General features: G+C 34.0%; 1 protein-coding gene across 2 annotated transcripts in view; it reads left to right on the top strand.

Annotated features, from left to right (window-relative positions):
- CNTN5 (contactin 5) overlaps window positions 1–27,393 on the top strand; it is a 1,378,474-nt gene that overhangs the window by 1,087,387 nt on the left and 263,694 nt on the right. For both annotated transcript variants that reach the window (XM_045483542.1, XM_045483543.1), the window contains one exon: window positions 2,065–2,215. In XM_045483542.1, the coding sequence (XP_045339498.1) occupies window positions 2,065–2,215 (151 nt within the window). The remainder of the gene's footprint in view (window positions 1–2,064; window positions 2,216–27,393) is intronic.

Raw genomic sequence — 27,393 nt, 5'->3', positions numbered from 1 at the left:
AGGCGCTAGACTGGGATTCAAAATCAAAGTCTTAAAGGACCCTACTCTCCCCTGTTCCAGAGTGGAGTCTCTCCAACCTGCAGATAAAAGACCACTGGCGGGCATCTGCAGGGTCTTTTGTCCTGGCGGAGGCAATAAACCACTTTTCCAAAGTACTCCAAGAAGGGAACTGCTCTATCCCAGTGCACCCCAGAGATCACTACACTGTGCTATGTGCTCTGGGGTCAGGTCCTTTCTCCCCAGGAACGCACACCATGTCTCCTGGCTTCACTCTGGAGAAAGCTGCGCACTTTTGAAACCTCCAAGTTTCAGTTCGAAGAGCTGTTTGAAAAAAAACCCAAACAACAACAACAACAACAACAAAACAGAAAAAAAAAAATGACACTCTCCATATTTCTCCTTCCCCAGTCTGTGGTCCAGAGAGGTTTTCCTCTTGTGCTAACTCAATGCTGCACTTTCACAACCTTCCCTCTGTCTCTCCACAGAAAGGGTTTCATCCCCTCCATGCCTATGCTGTTTTATCTCCCCCAATTCACATACCCACACCTCGATCCTTCCAAGCTGTCTCCGTCCAACTGTGGAAGTCTTTCTGCCACTCTGCATATCGATTTCCTGGGTGTTCCAAGTGATATGAGCTCAATACAGCTGTGTTTGAGAGATGAGGAAAATCCCGGTCCCCCTATTTCTCCACTGTCTTAACTCCTCCCCCTTTTCTCTATCAATTCTTATCTCATCTCAATTACAAGCACATATCTTTTTTGTTATATACATATCTTTTAATGTTTTTGTGCCATGCATTATACTGCTGTATAATGGACATAAAATAATTATGTCAAATTGGTTTAAATAAATGCCTCAGATAAGTAGACTTGTAGACATATCTCCCAGGTTCTCTTTTAGATTCAAAAGTGTGTGTGTGTGTGTGTGTGTTGGTCTCTATGTCATGTGTTCTTTTAGTCCAGTGTCCTCAACCCACAGCTGCCCACCAGAATCACTTGGGGAACTAATCAAAAGTATCTTCACAAAAATTGAGTGAAAGCAATATTAATATTAATGAAGTATCATACCTAATTGAATAATTGCTACCAATGCAGTGAAATTTTTAATTGAAATTTAAATAATTCAATTTTTAAATGTATTTTAAAACAACTACAGTTAATTTTGTATAATGATAAAGTAAAATATGCAGTAAAACTCCAAGATAGGAAGTGGATGACACAGGATTACCTTCTCTACATGTAACCTCTATTTTTCCAAAGGAAGCCCCAAATAGACTTTCTTGCCAGCACCTTCACCTTTTGCTCAAGGTGCTCATATTAGTCTTTCAAAATTAAAATTGATAATCATAATTAAAGCATGTCATTTCTTGAAGCAGTCAGTCTGTGGACCCCACATAATATGAAACCATTATCTGCTAATAATTATATGTTTAAATTTTGAGTTAGAGCCTTTTGCATGTGTAGATAACCTGTGGTTTTATTAGAAATGTATCCCATGAATGGATAAAGAAGATGTGGTATATATATATATATATATATATATATATATATACACACACACACACACACACACAATGGAGTATTACTTGGCAATCAAAAAGAATGAAATCTTGCCATTTGCAACTACGTGGATTGAACTGGAAGGCATTATGCTAACTGAAATTAGTCAGTCAGAGAAAGACAAAAATCATATGACTTCACTCATATGAGGACTTAAAGAGACAAAACAGATGAACATAAGGGAAGGGAAATAATATAAAAACAGGGAGGGGGGACAAAACAGAAGTGACTCATAAATATGGAGAACAAACTGAGGGTTTCTGGAAGGGTTGTGGGAGGGGGATGGGCTAAATGGGTAAGGGGCATTAAGGAATCTACTCCTGAAATCATTGTTTCACTATATGTTAACTAATTTGGATGTAAATTTTAAAAAATAAAAAAATAATAAATTAAATAGTAAAATAAAAAGAAAAGAAAGAAAAGAAATGTATCACAGAAAAGTTGCAAAATTTTGATTAATTTATTATCATTACTTCTGGTAGAATTAACATTTTCTTTTTCATAGCTTCAGCTCCTACTTTTGCACTGAATCAAATGAAGAAAACAATAATTATTACCAAAGACCAAGAAGTCATCATAGAGTGCAAACCCCAAGGCTCTCCAAAACCAACCATTTCTTGGAAGAAGGGAGACAAAGCAGTTAGAGAGAATAAAAGGTTAGAAGTCTATTTCATAATTCAAACTCTTAACATCAAACATTTTTTTGAAGTTTCAGGTGATACAGACAGAGTGTACAAGAAAGAGTTTTTGCAGTTATAATGAACTATATTTCATGAACAGATTAAAATATGGTTTGTCTATATAGCGATTAAAAGGAATTCAGATTTCTATTTCAATATGATCAGATTTCTTTGCCTCCATGGTGTTTCAGTACTGATGGGAATTTCATCAGGTTATGAAGAAATCACACACTTTGATTAAGCTAGTTATTTTTGGTTTCATTTAGGGTCTGCAGATTTGGAGATTCACAAGTTATCTATAATAATTTACTTTAATGTTAATATTTAAATGATATAAACATGAATCTTTTGGGTAATCACTTTATGGCAGAGTATTTTCAGGCAAGATTTGTGTCTAGGTTTGTACTTCTTTTTTCATTCTCGTTGAGGCAAAATAATATAGAATTACTTCAGTTGCCATAGACAAATGAGAAATGTTCAGAGGAATATTTAATGTGTACAGATTTGGTTTTGGTAAGCAAAACCAAAGGACATCACAGTAGTACAAATGGGAAAAAAATGATGAGAGAATCAAACCATCATAGGACTGTGTTTGCCAAGTTCAAAAGCCCATGCTCTATTAATTATTACCATATTTGTGTTGTAAATGATGATTCAGCTTTGAGAAAATAATATCCTCTAATATGTTGAAATAAGGTTGCATAGGTTGTTTTAAAGTATTATTTATCATTTTATCGATAAGTATAAGCAGATCATGCTTTGTTTTATATCTGTCTGGATCTAAGTAATCATATAGAAAAATTAATTGATGTCAGTATTAGGGGTCCATTTGAATAATTTTTTAGTTAATTTTGGAATATTTTGAAATATTTGAAAATTTACTATAGAAATTTTTCTTTCCCCTTCTAATCTGAGAATCACTGATTTAAATTGCCTGTCTCAGATGAAGTAACTTACAGACTAATTGGTTCAGTTCAGGCCCAAAGATGATGTATGATGCCTGAAAAGGGTGATCATCTATAATTAAAATGGGTTATACTGATCATCTTGTTTTGAAAGAGAATTTATCTTTGTTATTCAGGCAGGGTGGGAAGTACAAAATCATAAATATGTGTATATATGGTTGAAATGCATATGATTGAATTGAATTTTTTGTATTGTTGCTCATAGAAATTTAAACAAACAAAAACAAAACCTGGCACAACCCTTATTAAAGCAGAAGAAAATATTTTTGTAGAATTAGATCAAAAAGTTTATCATTTTTTTGAATGCATCAAAGATTTTTATATCATCAAGATGTATTTGCCATATTGGTACAAACCACTACATTTGAAATGCAATATTTGTGTTGTTCATGGGTGGCATGTGAGTCTTATCCTATTTATTTCAGTTCACCACCAGAGAATTTTCCTCATCAAATATACATAGACATCCCTGATGAGTTTAAAAAATTAGATAGCATCTCATTTGTTAAAGCAAATGTATTGAGAAAGGAACAGGATTAATGAATTTTCTGTTACAACAAATATAAACATACTAAACTTTTTTTTTCCAGAAGTTGAAAAACAGTTTGTGAATTTTCCAGTTTTCTTGATTCCTTTTCTCCTCACTGCTATCCCTTCAGGTTAGTGAGACATATACACTGGCTTCAAACTCAGATCACTCAATTTTCCAGACGTCAAATACTCTGGTCAAAGTGCTATTCAGGAAGGAGTCTAAAATGTGAAATATTTGTGTTTTTATTTATTCAAGTAAAAGCAAGACTGGGCTACATTTAATCAGCCTTTTGCTACTCTGATCTGTATGTTTATGTTTGTAAACTCTGATCTAGATGTTTATGTTTATAAACTGATTTAATTTAATGACTACAGAGGCATTTTTACACTTAAAATTGACAGGCACACTTGCAAAATATTGTCTTTACTAATGTACAGTATGTTACCTTACTTTGTAGTTCCAGGTTTCATTAAAAATACAATCTAAATAGAAATTTAAAAATATTAAGCATCAAGTATTAAAATAAAAGGCTAAGACTTAAATAATAATAGAAAAAATTCCATAAAGTAATGTAAGAAGACATATGTAGATATTTGAAAAAATTGCATGCCAAACATATGAATAGAAACTTGAAAATTAAAATTTCCAATGTATATATTATACATTCTTAAATAGAATTTCAGTTTCATATGACACCTTATTTTCTTATAGAAATTTTAGGTCACTTCTCTGTTATAAAGCACACCAACTGATAAGAGTTGTAAATAAAAATTTAGGTGGAGGTGTTAGAAAACTGTTAAGGGTTTGAAATCTTTGTGTCTTGCATATTTCACATTAGGGTTACAAATTCAAATCATGTTTTATTTCCTTGGAATACAAGTATATTCACCATTCATGTGATCTACATCAAATAGGTTCCCCAATCACCCAACCCCCAATAACTGTAGGTTATTCTTCTAATAAGAAATGTTAAATGAATTAATCTTGTCCTTCATTCACAATTTTCAGTTATTTTGGATCACTTCAAATTAAAGATTGAAACAACAAATGGCAATTTCCTATATGGACATATAGAGATTAGTATTATATTGGAAGAAAGGAGTTAAAATAATATATATTATAAAAGAAACATGTAAATATGAAAAATAAAACATTTTAAATGCATAAAATGCATAAAATTATGTCCATAGCAATAGCATAAAAATGTAATGAAAGATGTTAATTGCAGAAAAATATCATTTAATTATCTGAAAACTAGTCAGAACCTCAAAAAAAAAAAAAAAAAAGAATTGAAAGCTTGGGTCAATAGCAATTTAACTCTAAATTGTAAATGCAATGTTGTAACAACTGAAGTTAACAGTTAATCATTTGTTTTATCAACAGAATGTCAAATGACATACTGACTTTTCTTTTTCTGTCAAATTTTGATTGAATCTTTCAGATTTTGTTTGGTTTGTTTTGGAAGGGGATCTTCTTTGTCTTTTTTTTTTTCTTTTCTTGTATTTATCTGTTCTGCTAAGGAATTATATAAATCATTATCCTAAAATTTACAGTCCAGTAAGTAATAACTAGAGCATAATATGACTTTTAGAAGAATTTTGATTAACAAACAAGTTGTTATCAAAATATATTTCAAAATATTTCATTCATTTGATCCTAAATTATGCACCTAAAGTATATTTTAAAATAAGTTATATTAGAATTTTGATTGGTTTGTAGTTATTTCTTGTTTATATCACAGAATATTCAGTATGAATTGATGCTTAAATAGTAAGTCACATTATTATTGACAATGATGATGACTGCTATAGCACTTATAATTTATGAAGCGCTTCAACATTGTGAGTAATAGTATATAACCCAGTGTATAAATCAAGACTTCATTTCCTGGCTTATCATGAAAACTATGAGCTTTCAACAAGTTACTTAATTAATTAATTTATTTATTTTTTGCTTATAAAACTAGAATTCAAAACACTAACCACATTGGATTGTGAGAATTGAATGAAATTTTGTAAAATACACTGGCTGGTGTATAGCATTTAATAAACGCTCAATGAATGTTATTTGTGATGATGATGCTGTTGCTGCTGATGGTTAGTGGTGGTGGTGGTGATGGTGGAATCAGTTGAGCCTTTGAACCTTTGAATACTAACATATATTTTTGTTATTAATAGTTCTGGAAAGTTTTACTACTCCCTTTTTCTTTCTCCAGTAATTCTAGAATGAATTCTAGAGATTTAAGTTATTATCTCGGATTAAAGGAGTCTCCATGTGATAAATATGCTGTTCATTAAATCTGTGCCTCTAAAGTGATATTCTTTGTCCATCAGAGCCTGAAATCTTCACTTCTCATCATTTATGGCATGGCCATTCTCATCAACCTTACCTACTCCTAGTTCAATATCTCTTGGATAGTTTCTGATAGCAGACTGAACATTTACTTCTGTAATCAGTATTATAGGCCATGTGCAAACAGATGAATGTATGTGGAGAGTTAATGGAAACAGAGAAGGCTTTTAAAGGATTTTTTACTCTTTCTCTTTTTTTTTTTTTTTAAGGAAACTTCACATTTGCCCCATCACTTTTAAAGATCACTAGCACACATTCATTTAGATTTCTTAATCACTCATGTCCATTTTCATACTAAACTAATAAGCTCCAGGAGTACTAAGACATGAAATGTTCCATGGAGATTTTCTCCTCTAGTATATTTTCATTCAAAATGTTCTGCTCATCAAACTCATATTGAATTTTCACTTCAGCTCATTATTTCCATTACTTAGCCATTAACTTTTGTTAAAATATAATCACCCAGAAGCACTCCAGCAGTGCACAAATATTAAGCCTTCATTATTACATGTTCAATTTCCTGTACTTTTTGTGGACAAAGACAATCTTGGCTAAAATGAAAAATACTTAGTTTTTGGTTAAGACACAGTTTTTGTTGTTGTTCTTATTTTTTTGTTTTATTTCCTTTCCATGTGCACATAAATAAATTATTATTGAACCCCATGGAATGTGCCATTCATGTTTAAAAATTATTTACAATTATTGAAATATTAAAATGGTTAAAGTACAAATTTTCATTTCTAGGCAGAGGGGGATACCAGTGTTAGAAATATGGACTATAATCCAAATTAAAGAAATCCTGCATCCAAAAAAATAAAACTTATCCTATGAAGGGACAGGATTATAGTGTAATTTCTCTTTTATGGTACTGTCCAAAATCCCTTGTAATATTCCCCTGCTCACCAAAGGAGCTTCAGAACAATGAAGTTTTCAACTTATTCATTTAACACACGCAGAAAATTGCACTTGAAGTACCCATTAGTTGGCTTCTAGTGGGAATTCATGTTGTTTTTATTAGGCAAAAATTATCAGGCTTACATATTGACTCATAGACATATGGAAAAATATGTTTGTAGTGCAGGCCCTAAAGGACATTGTTACTGAGGGGAAAATAGGGTCTTCTTTTTCAAAGGAAGAAGAAGAATTCATGGGGATAATTAGAGTCTTGTTTCTGTCCCTTTGTTTCCACCTACATGCTGTGTTTGCTAATGAACAAGCTGTTTTGTTGTTTCCTTTGTGACAATGTCTTTTACATATTAAGAACATAAAACAATGTAGACCCTAGGTATCTTGGTTTTTTTTTTCAGTGTCTAAGAAATTATATAATGAGAGAAAATGAGCTTTCATATACCAAGAGTATATCAGTTCACTTCCTTTGTAGATTAAAATCTATGCTTCAAAGGAATAAAATGATCAAAATGACATTATTTATCTAAAGGAAGAGAAGGTTGATAACTGTCTTCATAAGATTTAACACCTATAAACAGCTTACAATATACGATACGTTATCACTTGGGGATTATTACTCGCTATTCCAAAGTTCCACCAAGTTTAAGGGGATGAGAAGAAAATGGCCTCACATTCATTGTGATGAGGTTAGGAAGCTGACTTCCTGGTTTCCATGAAAACTAATGGCAGAAGGCTCTGCCTAATTTACTTTCACCACCTTCCTTTTAAAATGCCAGTAGAAACACAAAAGAGGAAAAATGCAGTCATAGCAGCATTGGAAATTATGAATATAGATCAACAAATTTTTGGCTCCTAAGAAGAATCACCCTTTCAAATAAAATGGACCCAATTAAGAAATGATCAATAGCTTGTTCAAGCCTGGACCTCTGAAACTCAGCAAAATCAATGTAAGAGCTGGTAGAGGGAGTCTTTCACTAACCTCTGCTTTACTTCCATATCTACCACATTCAGTAACTGAGCCTCACTACAATGTTTGACTTGAAAACCTCTATTACATGGAAGCCACTCTTTAAGGTGGCAAACTATTACTATCCCTATTCTATCCACAATAATTCAAAATAAATTTGGAGATTATGAATCCAGCAACAGGATGAGAGAAGACATAAATGCTAGGATTTAAGTGATTCATAAATAAGCAATGATGTCAATAATTAGTGATATAAATGAAAAAATATTGAATATAAATGAAGAATATTGAAATCCATGGATACTGGCAATCATATAATTCTATGTACTACTTCTGGCCAGAGGGGCTATGCACTGTTTCAAATTTTTCAGGAGTCACATTACCTCTACATAAGATGTGAGAGGTGGGAAGCAATATTTTGCCTCAGTCTGAATGAGTTGCATTAGAGCCCTACTAACCTTGGAACAATTTGACATGGGTTTGTTCAACTGACTGGTGTCAAGATTAATGTCTGAGGAAAAGACTCTGGGACACTGACAGAAATGCCAAAGGGAGACAAGGAAAACTAAGAACATTTCCAACAGATAAAACCAAGCCTGTAAACATGGGAACACAAAAGTATAAAACACAGAGACTATCAATATAGTATACACTATTCACAAGTTATCTCTAGGAGATGGATTGTGTATAATTCTAATTTTGTGCTTTTCTGTATTTTACAAGTTATATGTAATTATTGTCTATAATTATTCATATATAATTGTATACACAAAGAAATTGTATATAATTTTTATGCACTGTCCTTATAATCAGTAAGTTAAGGTAAACACCACAAATTTGTAGTGTTGTAGGAGGACCTTTCTTAAGATAATATATTTCTAATCACATAATTCAAATAGTTTAGATTTGATCAGAACATATGAAAAGATAAAAAACACTAATCCTCCTGCTACATATTTTTTTCCATCTTCAGAGAGAAAAACTACTTGGTATTGAAAACAATTCAAGCTTCTTGGCCTAATCTTTTAGAGGTGTATTATAGAAGAATTTATGTAATTTACCCTAGAGATTCAGTTGTAATTCTATAAGAATAGGCCCCTCTCTTAGTCTACCATCATTTCAATCAACAGGCCAATTGAACATACCTTCACTCAGTGGAAAATTAGATTTTCAAATGAAATGAAGCATATGGTTAACCATTGTACCCTGGGTTTCCCTTTCTTTACTTTTCTTTTTGACAATGCCCAAGTTTAGGACCTTAAAATGTCTCAAGTAGCAAACATCCTAAATTATACTTTTCATTTGTGTCCATTTTCTCTCCCCATATAAACCACGCTTCACCCTATAGCCCAAGGAATCTTTCCAAAGCACAGCTTTGAGTGTGTCATCCTCTTGCTGAAGCTACTGATCTGAATCTTCTATTGAATACAACCATAATTCATGAGTACATTTGAAATTCTCCATTTTATTTCCACATTTATTCACTAATCCATCTGACAAATATAAGGTTGAACTATATGAAATTGCCATTTTTTGTCTGTTAGAAATGAGTGAATAACAAAAATTTCATATGGTTCTATCTAATATTTTAAGTGCCTATATATGTCAGTGCTTGGTGCCAGGAACAGAGTTATGAATGAAACACACAGGGTACTACCAACAAGGAGTTCAGAGTCTATACCTGTCTTATTAACTGTTCAGCTGTCTTTCTCTCTCCATGTGTCTGTCTCTACTCATTTCTGCCCTCCTCCCAAAAAACCCTAAGTATTCTAACTTCAAACTGCATGGATGCTCACAATTCCCTCAAACAGGTTCTTCATTTTCTCACCTGATAACCTGTACTCAAACGTCCCTTTCTCTCTCTCTCCTCCTTTCCTTATAGCTTGTTGGTCAATCTCGATGACATTTGAAATCCTAACTCAAAGGAAAAGTCTGTCTTATATTTCTCATTATTGAAAATGCTCAAACTGATATAATTGCTAAGAAGCTGAGTTAGTGGGAAGTTAGATAAATGATATGTCAACTTCTAACTTTTAATTTAGTTTCAATATGTGCCAGTTCACAACCCTGTTATTTAGATATTGCCATCTATGACATATAAGTTTTCAGTTATAAACTTAAAGAGACTGTGACTTGTTTAAAGTCGCCCATCACAAAGCTGAGCTTTAAAGCCAAGCTTGCTGCTAGTCAATGATTCTATGATGATTATAGCAATCAAATTGTTTAGCAGTGATGCTGCATTTCAATCTACATAAAGAATAGTGATAGAATTCCTTTTATGTGGTAAGGATTTAGCTCCCCAGTTTGTACTAAAAAGCTGTATGATCAACTTTATCAGCTATTTTCACAAACACACACACACACACACACACACATACATGTGAGTGCACACATACGCACACACACACCCCTCACAAAAGTCCAGAAAACCTTCCAAATAAAGAACTTAATTTAAATCTAATTTTACTTCCAATAAAAGATGCAAACTGAAAAACTAAGACACAGTGGCCAAAATTTCATCTTACTTTTACTTTTCTCTTTCTACATCTTACTTTGTGGTAAGTTAGACTACATTGATGTTGATTGGCCATCTAATTATAAGAAATATTTATTGTCCTTTTTTATCACACATTAATCAATTGATCAAATGCTATTGACAAAATAATTCTAAAGATTGCATTATAGGATGTTTCTTGGCTGTGCTTTTATACTTTTCCCCTTGTAGATCTCCATTGTTTTGAGAGGTATTCAGTGTTTCTAAACTTCATCTACATCAGACAATGAATAAGCACAAATAATCCAAACTTACTGAGTAACAGTGTGCTCACACCATGCCAAATAGTTGAATGCAAGTGGAAAAACAAAGGGATTCTCACATTTTCAAACATTCTACTCTTAACAGTATGTTTAGATAATATAACATTTGATCTCAAATCTTCAAATTGACGATAGATACATTTGAACACAGAAGACGTGCATGTAAAATGTCTTCAATTATTTGTTGCTCATATTTCCCAAGTTTAAGATTCCAGAAAATCTATAAAGATTTCTTTTCAAAAGCCTTCGCCTTTTTTTCCTGATCTTACCACCAGTTTTTCTTGTTTCCACTTGAAAAAAAAAAAAAAAAGAATGTTATATGTAACAAGACAGACCATAACTCACCAGGGAGATAACACTAAAAAAAGTCAGTTAATTTAAACTGTAAACTACAAGATAATCCTGGCTCTGTTGTGCTATGAACACCTCCAGTTTGTAGCATTGCATCTCTAGCTAATTACCAATTTAACAAACAGTTCATAAATTTTACTTCTGACTATGGTTCATTTACCCCAGTTACTATAAATTGCTGCACAAGGTGCCTGGTTATGCTTTCCAGATAGGCACAACTTGAACAATCCATTAATTGTTTAAAGACTTTTCTTATCCCAAAGCCCCCCAGACTACAACTTTCAGCTTAATTTGTGCTTAATACAAACAACATCTAAAATACATGGGAATTCAAGCCTCTATGTACAAGTTGGTGACTGATCCTATTATCTCCCCAAGTGACTCTTCATTGAATATAAAATAGTGAAGAGAGAAGATTCTGAGAATGTTTAGAAAAAAGTATTTTATAATGGAGATTTTTAGCTTCCTTTGAGAGTTACATAGTCACTTCTTTTCAGTTTTTGCATAAATCACAATCTAATTTAACTATGGTTGATTAATGATGGGAATTAGAGGGCTGGTTACAAAATTAAGGCATAGACCTAATAACCTTGATGACAGTGAAAAACAACCTGAAGATCATTTTCATAAAAAATAATCTCAGGGCTGCTGGGTGGCTCAGTCAGTTAAGTAGCCAACTCTTGATTTAGGCTCAGGTCATGACCTCATGGTTCTTGAGATATAGCCCTGCATGGGGCTCTGCACTGACAGTGTGGAGCCTGTGTGGGATTCTCTCTCTTTCTCTCTCTCTCTCTCTCTCTCTCCCTCCCTCCTCTCTCCCCTTTGCCACTCTCTCTCTGCCCTTCAAAATAAATAAACTTCTAAAATTAAAAAAAAATAACCTAAACAAATTTTATCATTAGCATGCTTATTTTGTTTGGGTAACAGAATTATTTATGAATATATAGATGATAGATAGATAGATGATAGATAGATAGATGATAGATGACAGATAGATATAAAAATATAGGATGAGTTCTATGTTTTTAGTTGTATCAGGAGGTTTCAGGGTACCAATTTATTTTTGTTTCTCTCTTTTTCTAATTGTAAATGGTAGCTCCACTTCTTCTTTCCCTAATACTATAATATCTAGTACTTTTCTATTAAATTCATTTAGTGAAAACAAAAATTATTAAATATTAAATGTAAGACATTATGCCAGTCATTCCAAGATAAGTAACAGATACTCCCATTCTCAAAGGAGGCATATGCCTAATAGGCAATAAAACTAATGCATAGATAACTATAACACAAGATATTTATGGTAATAATGCACAGATTTACTAACACAGGATACTTAATATACATTATGTAAGTATTATTTAGGTACCTATTATTATTAGGTAAAATAACAATAAAATAACTACCCTTTATTGAGAACTGGCTCTTTTATGTCTGCATTACTTTATTTCAATCCTCACAATAAGGTAATATTGTAAGGAAGATATAAACATTTCCGTTTTAAATAAAATAAATGAGTCACAAAGAAATTAGAAAATCAGAAAGAGAACTGAATTCTCTTTGGATTCAAAACCAATTCTTGGTCTATTCCACTATAAAAAAAATAATAATAATAAATAATAATAAATAAATAAATAAACTTCAATAGTTAAGAAAAGAGAACATAAAATCTTGATGGAAGGTGAGAGAAAACTGGGATGAACTGTCATTTGAAATGGTTAGTCCTTGGGGTGCCTGGGTGGCTCAGTAGGTTGAGCTTCTGACTTCGGCTCAGGTCATGATTTCATGGTCTGTGAGTCTGAGTCCTGTTTTGGGCTCTGTGCTGACAGCTCAGAGCCTAGAGCCTGCTTCAGATTCTGTGTCCCCCTCTCTCTCTGCCCCTTCCCCGCTCATGCTCTGTCTCCTTCTCTCTGTCAAAAGTAAAAATAATAAACATTGAAATGGTCAGACCTTGATTAGGATTTTGACATGTAGAGGTGGATTGTATTTTAGAAAGACCATTCAGAATTTGCAAAAGCAGTCATGAATCCAGGACACTTTTGTGAAAAGTAAGTACTATTATATGGCCATGGTACACATTTTGTAGAAATGGAAATAAGCTGGAAAGGTTGAATAGCTGAGGACAAATTATTGAGAATTAGAAAGACAGTTTGAATTTATACTTAATTTAGTAGCCAAAAAGTAGTCTTTGAAAGACTCAATTACATCTATTCTTGGACATCCTACTTTTATTACATAATTTTAAAATCTATATATAAGTTTTATGTAACAGAAAACTAAACCAATCTTCTTAAATTAAATGATGACTGAAATATAAAATATATAAATAAATATGATTTAAATTTCTTGATTTTATCAATGAGCTAGCAAGAAAGTTAGGAAGAAATGTTAAAGCCAAGATCTGAGCTTGTTTTAGTGATGAAGCCATGCGTGGAATCTGATTTTCACTTCCAAGGCATTTGCTGACATTGAGCATTGGTTTTCACAAGTTGGTGGTGGGCTGAGGAGGAAAAAGACAAAGCTTAGGGCAAGTGCCTGGAAGGCTAGGCCCACAAATTGGTACCACTGCAACATAAAACTGAACTTTATATAAATCAATCCACTGAGAAAACCATTAAAAAAATGATCCATTTTGTGTCTTAGTTCTGAAAAGAAAGGGCAAGTCTTCCACTTATGTGTTGTAATTAAGGGTCAGTAACCCTAATTTATACTACCTAGGTGGCCTGAAAAGTCCAATGTAAGGCTTTAGTTAAGGTAGTCCCAAACAGGAAGTGAACCCAGGTGGTTGAGGTACAACAAAGAATGAAAAGTAATGAAGGTAATAATGTGTAGGTAAAAGTAAACAAAACTTGTCACATAAAACAAAATACTTTTAACCTCAAAGCTTCAGGGGAAAAAAGACAAAGATATGAAAACAATAATATGATATATATACATATGTATTATACATATATATATATACAGAAAGTGAGGGATAAACAGAAACCATGAAATAATTTAGTAAAGGTATCCTAATCATTAAGATATTAGTATAAATATTGAACTAAAATAAAAATCTAGCAATCAACTGCTTATAAGAGATATGTTTAAAGCATAAGAAAATAGGAAAGTTGGAAGCTAAAGATTTATCATTTAAGTACAAGCACAACAAAAAACATGTTTAACAGTATCAGTTTCAGAACTATGGGGTGCCTAGGTGGCTCAGTTGGTTAAGCGTCTGACTCTTGATTTCAGCTCAGGTCATGATCTCATGGTTTGTGATATTGAGTCTCTTATCAAGGTCTGCAGTGTCAGCTTGGGATTCTCTCTCTCCCTCTCTCTCCATCTGTTTCTTACTCATACACGTGCTCTCTCTCTCTCTCTCTCTCTCTCTCTCTCAGAATAAATAAATAAACTATATATATACATATATATATGTATATATATTTTTTTTTCCAATACCTGTTGTTTCTTGTGCTGTTAATTTTAGCCAGTCTGACAGGTATGAGGTGGTATATCATTGTGGTTTTGATTTGTATTTCCCTGATGTTGAGCACCTAGAAAAATAGACCATAAAAGAAGCATAAAGATTGTCACTATATAATACAAACTTAAGGTGATCAAACAAACATAAAAATTTTGATCTGTATGTATAATATTTCCTCAAAATATACAAAATAAAAACTAATAGTTTTAGAAGAAAAAATATGTGAATCCAATATCATAGAATAATTTAACATATCTCCCTTGTATTCCAGAACTTAAAGGAAAATTTACGGCTCTAAGTACTTACATTAGCAAAGTAGAGGTGTCTCTGGGTGACTCAGTAAGTTAAGCAACCGACTCTTGATTTCTGCCCAGGTCATGATCTCATGGGATTGAGCCCTACATCTTCAGGTTCCATGCTGAGAATGTAAAGAGCCTGTTTGGGATTCCCTCTCTCCTCTCTCTATCTCTCCCCTGAACATGCGCTGTCTCTTTCTCTCAAAATAAATGAACTTAAAAAAAAAAAAAAAAAAGGAAAGTGAAACCTGAAATTAAAGACCTAAGCATCTATCTTAAGAAGTTAGGAAAGGAACATGAAACTAAACTTAACAGAGAGTAAAGATGGTAATAATAAAAGCAAAAATTAATTAAATTACAAACAAATATCAAGCACAATTGGAAATGGACAAATCCAAATATTGGTCCTTTAAAAGACTACAAAAAGAGTCCTACATCTCTAGTGATCTAGAACATGAAAGCATTATAAAAAAATAAGAGGAAAAAATGGAAACATAAGCACAGATTCTGCAGACAAATTGAAAAGGTAATAAAACAATGTGAGGAATAATTGAATGTCAACAAAGTTGAATGCTTACATAAAATGAATAAATAAAACTAACTTAAACTAACTGAAAGAATTGGAAAATACAGAGTCTACTATTACATGAATACTTAAAAACATTTACATACACACACTCAACGTACAGTCCTAGATGTTTTTACTGGAAAGTTCTACCCAAGAATAAATGATTCCAATCTTACACAACTATTTCATAGTGTAGAAAAGAGACAAAGTAATCTTACTAACTAAATCTAACAAGGGGAGTTTGTGAAGTAAGAATACAAACCAAGCACTCTCTTAAGTATAGATATAAAAGTTCTAAACAAAACATTTGCAAATAGAAAACAGCAGAATTTTAAAAAAGACACTGTGTAACCAAGTTGATCTTCACATAGCAAACCAAGTTGGTTTAACATGGGAAAACCAAACATGGTAATATAATTTACCACATTAATGATTAAACAAGAAAAATGATTAAGTTATCTCAATAGAACAGAAAAACATTTGGGGCGCTTGGGTGGCTCAGTGGGTTAAGCTTCGAACTTCAGCTCAGGTCATGATCTCATGGTTTGTGATTTTGAGCCCCCTGTCGGGCTCTGTGCTGTCAGCTCAGAGCCTGGAGCTTGCTTTGGATTCTGTGTCTCCCTCTCTCTCTGCCCCTCCCCCACTCATGCTTTGTCTCTCTCTGTCTCTCAAAAAGTTAATAAATGTTAAAGAAAAATTAAAAAAAAGAATAGAAAAACATTTGATCAAATACATTTGTTTATGTTTTTAAAAAAATCTCTTAGTGCCTATGGGGGGATAAAAGAAACTTCTTAGACCTCTAAAGGTATCTTTAAATAGATGATGATAGATCAATAGATGGTTAGATAGACAAACTTAGAATAGCAAAATATTAGAAGCATTATTCCCTTTGAGAGTGAAAAATAGATAAGAATTCTGCTATAGCATTCCTTGCCAGCACAGAAAGACAAGAAAATTGAGAAGTAAAAACAAAACTTTTATTTTTGATAAAATATCTAATTGCATGCATAGAAATTCCAAAATAATCTATAGAAAAACTATTTGAATTATTTAGAGAGCTTAAATAAATTTTTAAATACAAAACAAAACAGAAATAAATTTGCATTTCTATACACCAAAACAAAGAGTGAGAAATTGACAATGACATCAAGGAATTACTTCTGAACAGGAGGCCTTGGAATTATTTTAGGAGGGACAAATAGCATGCTTTTAGGATTAGTAATTTTTTATTATTATTTTGATTTTGATTTTGATTTAACTTTATCTTTTATTTTTAAAAATTTACATCCAAATTAGTTAGTATATAGTGAAGCAATGATTTCAGTAGATTCCTTAATGCCCCTTACCCATTTAGCCCATTCCCCCTCCCACAACCCCTCCAGCAACCCTCAGTTTGTTCTCCATATTTATGAGTCTCTTTTGTTTTGTCCCCCTCCCTGTTTTTATATTAGTTTTGTTTCCCTTCCCTTATGTCCATCTGTTTTGTCTCTTAAAGTCCTTATATGAGTGAAGTCATATGATTTTTGTCTTTCTCTGACTGACTAATTTCACTTAGCATAATACCCTCCAGTTCCATCCACGTAGTTGCAAATGGCAAGATTTCATTCTTTTGATTGCTGAGTAATACTCCACTGTATGTATATATACCACATTTTCTTTATCCATTCATCCCTTGATGGACATTTAGGCTCTTTCCATACTTTGGCTATTGTTGATAGTGCTGCTATAAACATGGGGGTGCATGTGTCCCTTCAAAACAGCACATCTGTATCCCATGGATAAATGCCTAGTAGTGCAATTGCTGAGTCATAGGGTAGTTCTAGTTTTAGTTTTTTGAGAAACCTCCATACTGTTTTCCAGAGTGGCTGCACCAGCTTACATTCCCACCAACAATGCAAAAGAGATCCTCTTTCTCCGCATCCTCGCCAAAATCTGTTGTTGCCTGAGTTGTTAATGTTAGCCATTCTGACAGGTGTAAGGTTATATCTAATTGTGGTTTTGATTTGTATTTTCCTGATGATGAGTGATGTGGAGCATTTTTTCATGTATCAGTTGGCCATCTGGATGTCTTCTTTGGAGAAGTGTCTATTTATGTCTTTTGCCCATTTCTTCACTGGATTATTTGTTTTTGGGTGTTGAGTTTGAGAAGTTCTTTGTAGATTTTGGATACTAACCCTTTATCTGATATGTCATTTGCAAATATCTTCTCCCATTCTGTTGGTTGCCTTTTAGTTTTGTTGATTGTTTCCTTCCCTGTGCCTGTGCTGAAGCTTTTTATTTTGATGAGGTCCTAGTAGTTCATTTTTGTTTTTGTTTCCCTTGCCTCTGGAGATGTGTTGAGTAACAAATTGCTGCGGGCAAGATCAAAGAGGTTTTTTCCTGCTTTCTCCTCGAGGATTTTGATGGCTTCCTGTCTTACCAATTTAAAAAACTATATTTAGTTAAATTATATAGCTGAATTTATTTGAATAAATAATGAATAACTTTTCCTAAATTATATTTCACACAAGGCCTATATTCTAAAAGTTATTTATCTATTTCCCCTTTTCTGATGCCAGAAGAGCAACCTTCCTTAAATTCCATACAAAGCAATTACAGAGACAAATGGCTTGCATTTGCGATTTTTTGCATTCTCCATCATTGCACCCAGGCAGTGTCATTGGATTGAGAGAACTAATAATAATAATGAGTAATAATACCAATAAACATCCATTGTGTACCAAGGTGTATTACTTAGTAATGTAGAGAAAGAAAAATTCTTACTTTACCCTTTGAGGTCTTCCATCTGGACTAAGTTAAATTTACATAAAACAGGTTAATGAGAAGAAAAAAACCAAAGTTTTAGTATGTGCATACAGAGGGCCACTAATGAAATTGAGACCTAAAGAAATGGCCAAGGCAGGCAATTTTAATACATTTTAGACAAAGAAGAAATTTGTGAGGAATTGACAGGATACAGGAAAGAGATGTTCCAGAGTTTTAATTAGTAAGGAATTCTAAGTGGAATTTAGGCTAAAGTAGTAGACTAGAAAAAAAATAACAAGGTTTGTTTCTACAGCTTTCTCAGTTTTAAAGTTCTTATCTCTGGTGACAGGATGTCTTTTTACTTCTTTTTTTTTTTTTTAATGTTTATTTTTGAGAGGGAGGAGGGGCAGAGAGTCAGGGAGACTCTCTGACAAAGAATCTGAAGTAGGCTCCATGCTGTGAGCTGTCAAGGCAGAGCCTGACACAGGGCTGGAACTCAAGAACTGTGGGATCATGACCTAAGCTGAAGTCAGACCCTTAACTTACTGAGCCACCCAGACACCTCTGATATCTTTTTACTTCTTAATATAAGGACGTGTTATTCATACGGGAAATTTATTTCCTGTTTTCAGGGGGACAGAGGGGAATCTGAAGGTCCTTACACCAGCTGTTTCTCCAATAACTTTTATTTAAAACAATTAATATGCTAAAGTGGCACATTTTGGGGTGAACTGCCCTTGGCCCCTACAGTACTTTATAGATGTTATTTATTTTAAAGGTATTTTCAGCATACTGTGGGATGTGTGTGTGCCTGTGCATACAAGTGAGTAGAAATGGAATAAGGGCAGACAGTGTGAAAATGTTTGCCTATAAATTTGATTATGGTATTTTTCTAGAAAAATATGTAGAATATTTGTGCTTTATCTATAATTTTGTTTTCTGTACTTCTGTTTTTTCTGTTGGAATGCATTGTTTTATATATGCATATTTTGAGGGTTTTCTTTTTTAACATCTATTATAAGATACTGGTTGAATATACTTTAAAACTGACTAAACAAAGAACATGAAGAAAGTTGTAATAATATTTAATAAATTTGGGGCCTCTTTTCATTATAGTTATTGCTAAATAAATAAAATAGAAAGGAATTGCTTGTTTATTTGTAAAATGATTGGTTGGGCCCCAATTATTTCTTAATTATATTAATTAATTAATTAAATTTTAATTTACATACATGTTAGTTAGCATATAGTGCAATAATGATTTCAAAAGTAGATTCCAGTGATTCATCCCCTATGTAAAACACCCAGTGTTTATCCCAACAAGTAGCTTCCTTAATGCCCCTTACCCGAAATGGTAAATGGCCCATCTCCTACCCACAGCCCATGCAGCACCCCTCAGTTTGTTCTCTGTATTCTTATGTTTTGTCCCCTTTCTTGTTTTTATATTATTTTTGCTTCCCTTACCTATGTTCATCTGTCTTGTATCTTTTTTTTTTTTTAATTTTTTTTTCAACGTTTATTTTTATTTTTGGGACAGAGAGAGACAGAGCATGAATGGGGGAAGGGCAGAGAGAGAGGGAGACACAGAATCCGAAACAGGCTCCAGGCTCTGAGCCATCAGCCCAGAGCCTGACGCGGGGCTCGAACTCACGGACCGTGAGATCGTGACCTGGCTGAAGTCGGACGCTTAACCGACTGTGCCACCCAGGCGCCCCTGTCTTGTATCTTAAATTCCTCATATAAGTGAAGTCATATGATATTTGTCTTTCTCTGACTGACTTATTTCACGTAGTATAATATCCTCTAGTTCTATCCATGTAGATGCAAATGGCAAAATTTCATTCTTTTTGATAAATAAATATATCTATATCTATATCTATATCTATATCTATATCTATATCGATATAGATGATATAGATATCTATATCGATATCGATATAGATATAGATAGATATATCACATCTTCTTTATCCATACATCCATCAGTGGACATTTGGGCTCTTTCCAGACTTTGGCTATTATCAATAACGCTGCTATAAACATTGGAATGCATATACCATTTTGAAACAACACACCTGTATCCCTTGGATAAATACCTAGTAGTGCAATTTCTGGGTCATAGGGTAGTTCTATTTTTAATTTTTTGAGGAACCTATATATTGTTTTCCAGAGTGGCTGCACCAGTTTGCCTTCCCACCAGCAGTGCAAAAGAGATCCTCTTTCTCCATATCCTCAAAAACATCTGTTGCTGCCTGAGTTGTTAATTTTAGCCATTCTGACTTGTGTGAGATGGTATCTCATTGTGATTTTTATTTGTATTTCCCTGATGATGAGTGATGTTGAGCATTTTTTCACGTGTCTGTTAGCCATCTGGATGTCTTCTTTGGAAAAGTGTCTATTCATGTCTTTTGGCCATTTTTTCCCTGGATTATTTGTTTTTTTGGTGTTGAGTTTGAAAATTTCTTTATAGATTTTGGGCAGTAACCCTTTATATAATATGTAGGACCCCATTTTTTTGTATTTATTATTTGTTGATATCATTATTGAAATTGAAAAACTAAATAGAAGTTAACATCACTGTTTACTAGTTGTATGATTTGAGCAATAATAACAATAATCAATAACATTTTTTACAGGTTTACAACAGACAAGGAATGTCTGAATTACACATATTAGCTCATTCACTCCCACAAGGTTGGTTTTTGAGTCATTGTCATTTTACAAAAAAAAGAAAAAAAAGGAAAGAAAGAAAGAAATGAAAGAAAGAAAGAAAGAAAGAAAGAAAGAAAGAAAGAAAGAAAGAAAGGAAGGAAGAAAGAAAGAATTCAAACTAGGGACCTGTGAAATAATTTTATGAGCATGTAATAAAGGGTGGTGGCAGTTTTTACATTTTAGAAATCCAGCCATAGTTTATGCTCTTAAACACGTAATAAAGAAATACTGCGTCTCCTGTACAAAGCTTGCCTATCTTTCTGAGCTTCAATTTCCTAAACTGTAAGGTAAGACCAGTGATAACTAACTCAGAGGATTTTTGTGAGACATTAAGTTTTTGCATATTGTCTTATGTAGTGTCTAGCACATGGGAAAGCTCAGTAAATATCAACCATCTGCCTTACTAGCAATATCATTAAAGACAACAATAGTTACTATGTTAAAGGAGGCGAAGTATCATCCTCAACTGCCAAGAGAGGGTGAATCCTTGCCTTTTTACATTTGAATTTCACTTGTTAAAAGAGGTAAAATTGGACTTATTTATTTTGTCCTTAATCATCTATTATTTACTTATATTCTGTGCACTGCCCTAATTATTAGTCATTTTATACCACAGAGGTAAAATCCGTTGAAATGTTCAAAGTAGTTTTATCTCTCTAGCTATCCACATAATCCACACTATGTTATCTAGCTTATCCTCTCTAATAGCCTCCAAACTGGTCTCTTTTTGTCTAGTCTTGAACCCATATAACATTCTCTATCTAGACAGAATTTAAATGAAAACCAGAATTTTCATTTAAAGTAGAACTTGAATCATGCCAGTTTACTTTTTGAAACTTTCCATTGGGTCCCTCCTTTATTTAGAATAAAATTAAAACTTCATACCATGACACATGAGATCCTATATGAGCTGCCGCTTCTTCGTTATTTTTCGTCATCTCATTACTCATCTCATTTCATTAATCCTAGTCCTGAAGTCCAGCCCCACCATCCTACTTCCTATTGTGTGTACAGAATAGATGCATCCCTGTCTCAGGGCAATCTACCTCTTATTTCCTCAGCTTGAAACACTATTGCTGCAGTATTATCTTCTAAATATCTAGGTCTTGGGTCAAATGTTGCCTTCTTAGAGGCATTCTTGACTTTCTAGTAATAGAACACCCACCCCAATTTTCCTTCTCACATCACTTCATCTTATGTTCTTATCACATTTGGATATGTTATTTGTTTGCTCATTCATTATTTGTTTCTTTCCCTAGAATATAATTGCTGTGAGTCAGGGACCTTGCTTGTCTTTTATTCAGTAACTCCAGAGCCTAGATTGGTGCTCTGCATGTTGTAGAAACTAATAAATACTTACAAATGAATTTATTGGTACAACACCTGTGCCCAAATCCTCTGCAGCTCATTTGCCTTTTATGTCCCCATGACTCAGTCTCCCAAATGTGAGTGAAGATGATAATAGTTCAAACTGATTTTTAAAGGATATTATCAGGATTAGAGGAGAAAGCATCATATAGCACTCTGACACTCTTTGAAGGAAGATGTTATAATAAGGGAAGTGATCATATTATGACTACTCTTGTATTATTCTCATAAAGATCTGAGGCTTCTCTCTTATATAATTAAAATAGCATCGACTCTTAAAAACTGAGAACAAACTGATGGTTGATGGGGGGTGGGAGGGAAGGGAGGGTGGGTGATGGGTATTGCGGAGGGCACCTGTTGGGATGAGCACTGGGTATTGTATGGAAAGCAATTTGACAATAAATTTCATATTAAAATAAATAAATAAATAAAATAAATTAAAATAAAATAGCATCGAATTGAATGGAAAGTCATAAGAAGAGGAAGGGTCAATTCCCTTTGTTTATTCAAGAAAATTAACCAACTGAAGTTGGAGTTCCAAGATAGCTTCTTTCATGCTACTTTAAACTCTGACTCTCTGGTCAACCCAGTTTGCAGGTCAGTCACTAAATTAAAAGTAGCAGCTGTGAGGTGTGAGCTTCCTCATTTCTACCTCATTTACCCAGTGAAGCATCTGCAAAGCCTCTGTGAGTGGTTTAAATGCTAATACTTAGAAAAGCAGTCTTGGAAGCAAATACCCAGCTGTATTTAAGGCCTGCATTTTCCTAGTGAATGTGTCTCTAGGGGTGTACCTTTCCGGTGCCCAGACTTTTAAGCACCATCCATATTAAGCACAAATCAGAACACTTTTCACAAACCACTTAATGCTGTTTAAAACCCACAAGTAAATCATTTTAACTAAACCCTTTGATATAGCTTTGCTCTCCAAATTGTCCCTGTCTGGTTTTAAACACTATTATAAAATTGTTTTAAAAATTTAGAGGGTGGCACACCACATTAGTGCTGTTCTATCTGTATAAATAATGTGTGTGCAGTAGGACTGTGTTCTTCCCTCATACTGAGATTCAAACTTAAAATTTTATGTGATTGTCCTCTTTGCATGTATGGGTGTTCTGGGAGGAAAGAACAGGGGGGTCGGTATGTACACAAGCACCTGTGCATAACATTTTAATGCAATGCAGTGATTTCCAACTTCCTTTCTCTTGGTTAGAGGCCCAGATATTTAAAATGAATTAAAACAAGATGTGCTTTTTAACATATAGGTTGGAAGTGGCATTATTTCTGGTTTTCTCAGGACCTCCACTCACCCTGGTTTCTTCCAGCATGCAGAGTTCTTGGGGTACACAGTTATGTTTGAATGAAAAAAGATAATTCCTATCCTCCTGCCTCATTGTAGGGGTCATTTATATAATGTATATGTATATAGGCCTCTTCAGCATTGATATGCAGCATTTCCTCCTTCTTGCACAATGAACATCATTGAGTCCCTGATTAGTCTTACATATTTTGTAGCACTGCAGGGTTTATCCAAAGCCTGTGAAGATTCATAGGGCAAAGGAATGGCCCTTTTCTTCCTCTAGTTCAGACCTCACAGACCTAATTTAGCAACTAACAGCCCTATCTTCCCTGAGGTACACTCCAGCCTATAGCTTGTACTTGTTGATTACTTCTGAAAGATGCAAGTTTTTAAATGCACTCCTCTCTTTAATTGATGCCTTTTATGGACATAAAAATAATAAAGCAAGTCTGGATTTTGTAGTTCTTTCTGCAGGCTGTGTAACCATAACTTGAGTTTGGGGCACAGTCATGATCTCATGACCATTACTCAATAATTTCTCCTAAAGTGGTGACTGTACATGGCTCTTATTAAGAATACAGAAAAACAGAACACTTCCCCTGGAAATTCTAATGCAACAGAACTGGAACAGATCCCCACAATATAAAATTGTTATTAGACACAGATGATTCTCAAGAGCAGGCAGGTTTAAGAAACAGTTGTTCAGGATTAACATTTCCCCTCAAGAGGCATGCATCTTTCAGGGAAAGAAGGAAAAAAAAGAAAAAGCAGGTGAGGAACCAGAAAGAGACTGAGTTGGTCAGTTATCCTAGATCAGGCAGATCCAGAAACTTTATCAGCTCTGGTCCTTACATCTAACTTTAGTGTGCTCCCACCTTGACTAGAAACTTTCTCCTTTCTCCATTTGTGCATCTCTTTGTGTGTCTCCTTGCCTCTCCTCCTGATCCCAACAGGATCATTATTCACACTCCACTCTGAATCATGTTGAACTTAATCAAATCTATCTGCCCCTCCCACATCCATTGCATAAGTAGTTATTTAACTTAAAAGGGCATTTTCAAATCTTATAGCTTTCACTACCTTTGATTTTTGAAGAATCTATTTGTAAACACTCTAAAACTTAAATTTAGTTCTGGAGCTCCTGGGTGGCTCAGTCAGTTAGGAGTCCAACATTGAGAGTGTCTTCTTGATCAGCTCAGGTCATGATCTGATGGTTCCTGAGTTTGAGCTCCATGTCAGGCTATGTACTGTCAGTTCGGGGCCTGCATGGGATCCTCTCTCTTCCTTTCTGTCCCTCCCCCACTTGCACTCTCTCTCCCTCTTTCTCAATGTAAATAAATAAATAAATAAATCCTTAAGTTTAGTTCTGTGAAATGTTTAAATCATAAAGTTATTCTTCTAACCACTGGAGTAAAGACCAGTGCTGTGCTGGGAAGAGGAAAAGGTGATTCAGTGTCCCCAGTTCCAGCACATCTGTTTTCTAAGTGTTATCTCTCACTTCCAGCTTCCCGCATGACATACACCAAAGAAAGACAGAGGCAGGGACAGAGACAGCGACAGAAAAAAGAGAGAGAGAAGAAGGAAAGAAGTAAGGGGGGGGGGGGGGAAGGAGATAAGGAGGAAGAAAAGAAGAATGGCAACAAAAAGCATCATTTGGCTTCATGTTTGACAACATACTTTTTATGAAAATTTATTGCTCACCTTGCATAAATAGAAACACTAGTGTAAGTCAAGACTTTTATTTGGAAGCCAATATATTTTTTAAATCTCTTTGGGCAAATATGCTTGAAAATAGTGAAAGTAAGCAAATATAAAACACTTTCATTTGAATGTTCTGAATATTTTAGCAATACTGTATTTACCAATTTTGTATTGTAACATGATTTCTCCACTTTGCTAATTAGATGAAGATATTCCACAAAGAACTAATAGACTAAGAGGGTATAAAATAAAAAGGAAGATTCCAGTATAGAGAATGATATATACTGTTAAATGTTTCTTTCTAAATTACAAACTGCCTTAGTTTACACTGAGTCTCCGACAAAAACTTAGAATTAAAATTGTTCTTTATTTATTAAGAATTCATGTTTTTGGAACCATCTAGTGCACGCCCACATTTAGTTTCCTGCTGTGTAGAATTGCATGACTAAAGGCAACATCATGCACATCTCAGTTGATGTTTATACTACATATGGACATACATCTGTAATGTGCATGGGTTCATTCTGAATAGTTAATTTCAAATTTGTCTTTCTCTTTAAAAAAAAACTCATCTTAACTAAGAGGCTCTATTTGAAAATTTCAGGGCAAGATGATGTTTGAAGTGGTTAAACAGGCTGGCTTCATGGGCATTCCACTTGTGCAACTGCATAGACCATCACACTTAGAAGCGTTCTGTGCGTGGGTTAGTGTTTTGGTGACAACCAAATTGAAATAATTTTTTTAATTTAAAAATTTATGAGCTTTTTCACATGCAGCTTTTGCTATTGCCTAGTAAATAGACATTTCCCACATATCACCCTTTGAAATCTGATCTCCCTCCATCCGGAGCTCTGTTGCTATTGCCATCATTCTCCTTTCATCCTTAGACTTAAAATAATAGTCCTCTTGGTAGGTTGTTCTCCTTGACCTCATTCCTCACCAAACCTATAAATCCTGACAACAGCACTCTTGAACTATCTAAACCTTTAACTTAAATCTAGCTTCTCAGTTAACCTATACTAAAGTATAAACTACATAACTTACCATGTAAAATTAATCTGCCCAGAACATTTTTGATCAGTAACTTTTACTGGTCTGTCAGGGCCATAAGTCCCCATCATTTAGCATGTAACCACATGGTAAGAGAAGAGAGAAAGTAAATTTAAGTTTTCTGCTTATGTTTTATTTATTTATTTTTTATTTGAGAGAAGGGAGAGAGAGAGCAAAAGAAAGAGAGAGAATCCCAAGCAGGCTCTATGCTGTCAGCACAGAGCCCGACGTAGGGCTCCATCCCACAACCATGACATCATGACCTGAGCTGAAATCAAGAATTGGATGCTTAACCAACTGAGCCACCGAAGCACCCCCTCCTTTTTTTTATTTGAGGAAGAGAGATTTAAGTTCTCTGCTTATTTTGAAGGCAAATAATAAACTGCACAGTTGATAGGAAAAGCTTCTTCAAACTGCTAAACACAGTGCCTAGGGAAGAACAATATGTCCACAATGTGGTTTTCCCAGTACCCAGGTTTTCCCCCAGAAACCCAGCTTTCACCAAGGCTTTGCTTTTCCCCTCATTCATTTTTCAATACCATGCTGCATTCCTTAAAGAAATGGGGGTCAACAAACTTTAACTGGAAAAAAAAAAACTTGGTAGATTATTTTCCCTTCACCATTTAGGTATTGTGGAAATTCATTTTTTCCTGAGCCACTCTGGGGCAGGAAATACCTATATAGTTTTAATGTATTGTTATCTCCTCAGTGCCTTCCATAATACTGAGGAAGCAGCGTTTTTCAAGGTGGAAGGAATCTTAGACATCAGTCAGTCCAACTTCCTCATTTTACAGGTAATAAAAATAAGATTCAGAGAAGTAAAATGATTTTTACAAATTCATGAACCTGCCTCTCCTAAATTTCAACCAAGTGTCTTTCCCAGAATGCCTTATGCCCTTGTATAATGAGAATCAGGTTTATTTTCCATGAGAATAAAGGAGGTCAGAGTTAAAAAGAAGAGGTTTTCTGGATGCAGAATGTCATTATGCCTATGTGGAGGAATGTTAGTAAAAACGGGGGAAGAAAAACAACAACACAGAATAAAATAAGTTATTCCT

Source organism: Leopardus geoffroyi, chromosome D1 (genome assembly GCF_018350155.1).
Source record: "Leopardus geoffroyi isolate Oge1 chromosome D1, O.geoffroyi_Oge1_pat1.0, whole genome shotgun sequence".
Taxonomy (NCBI): domain Eukaryota; kingdom Metazoa; phylum Chordata; class Mammalia; order Carnivora; family Felidae; genus Leopardus; species Leopardus geoffroyi.
Note: the sequence above shows the minus strand (reverse complement) of the source record. Positions and strands in the feature narration are given on the sequence as shown.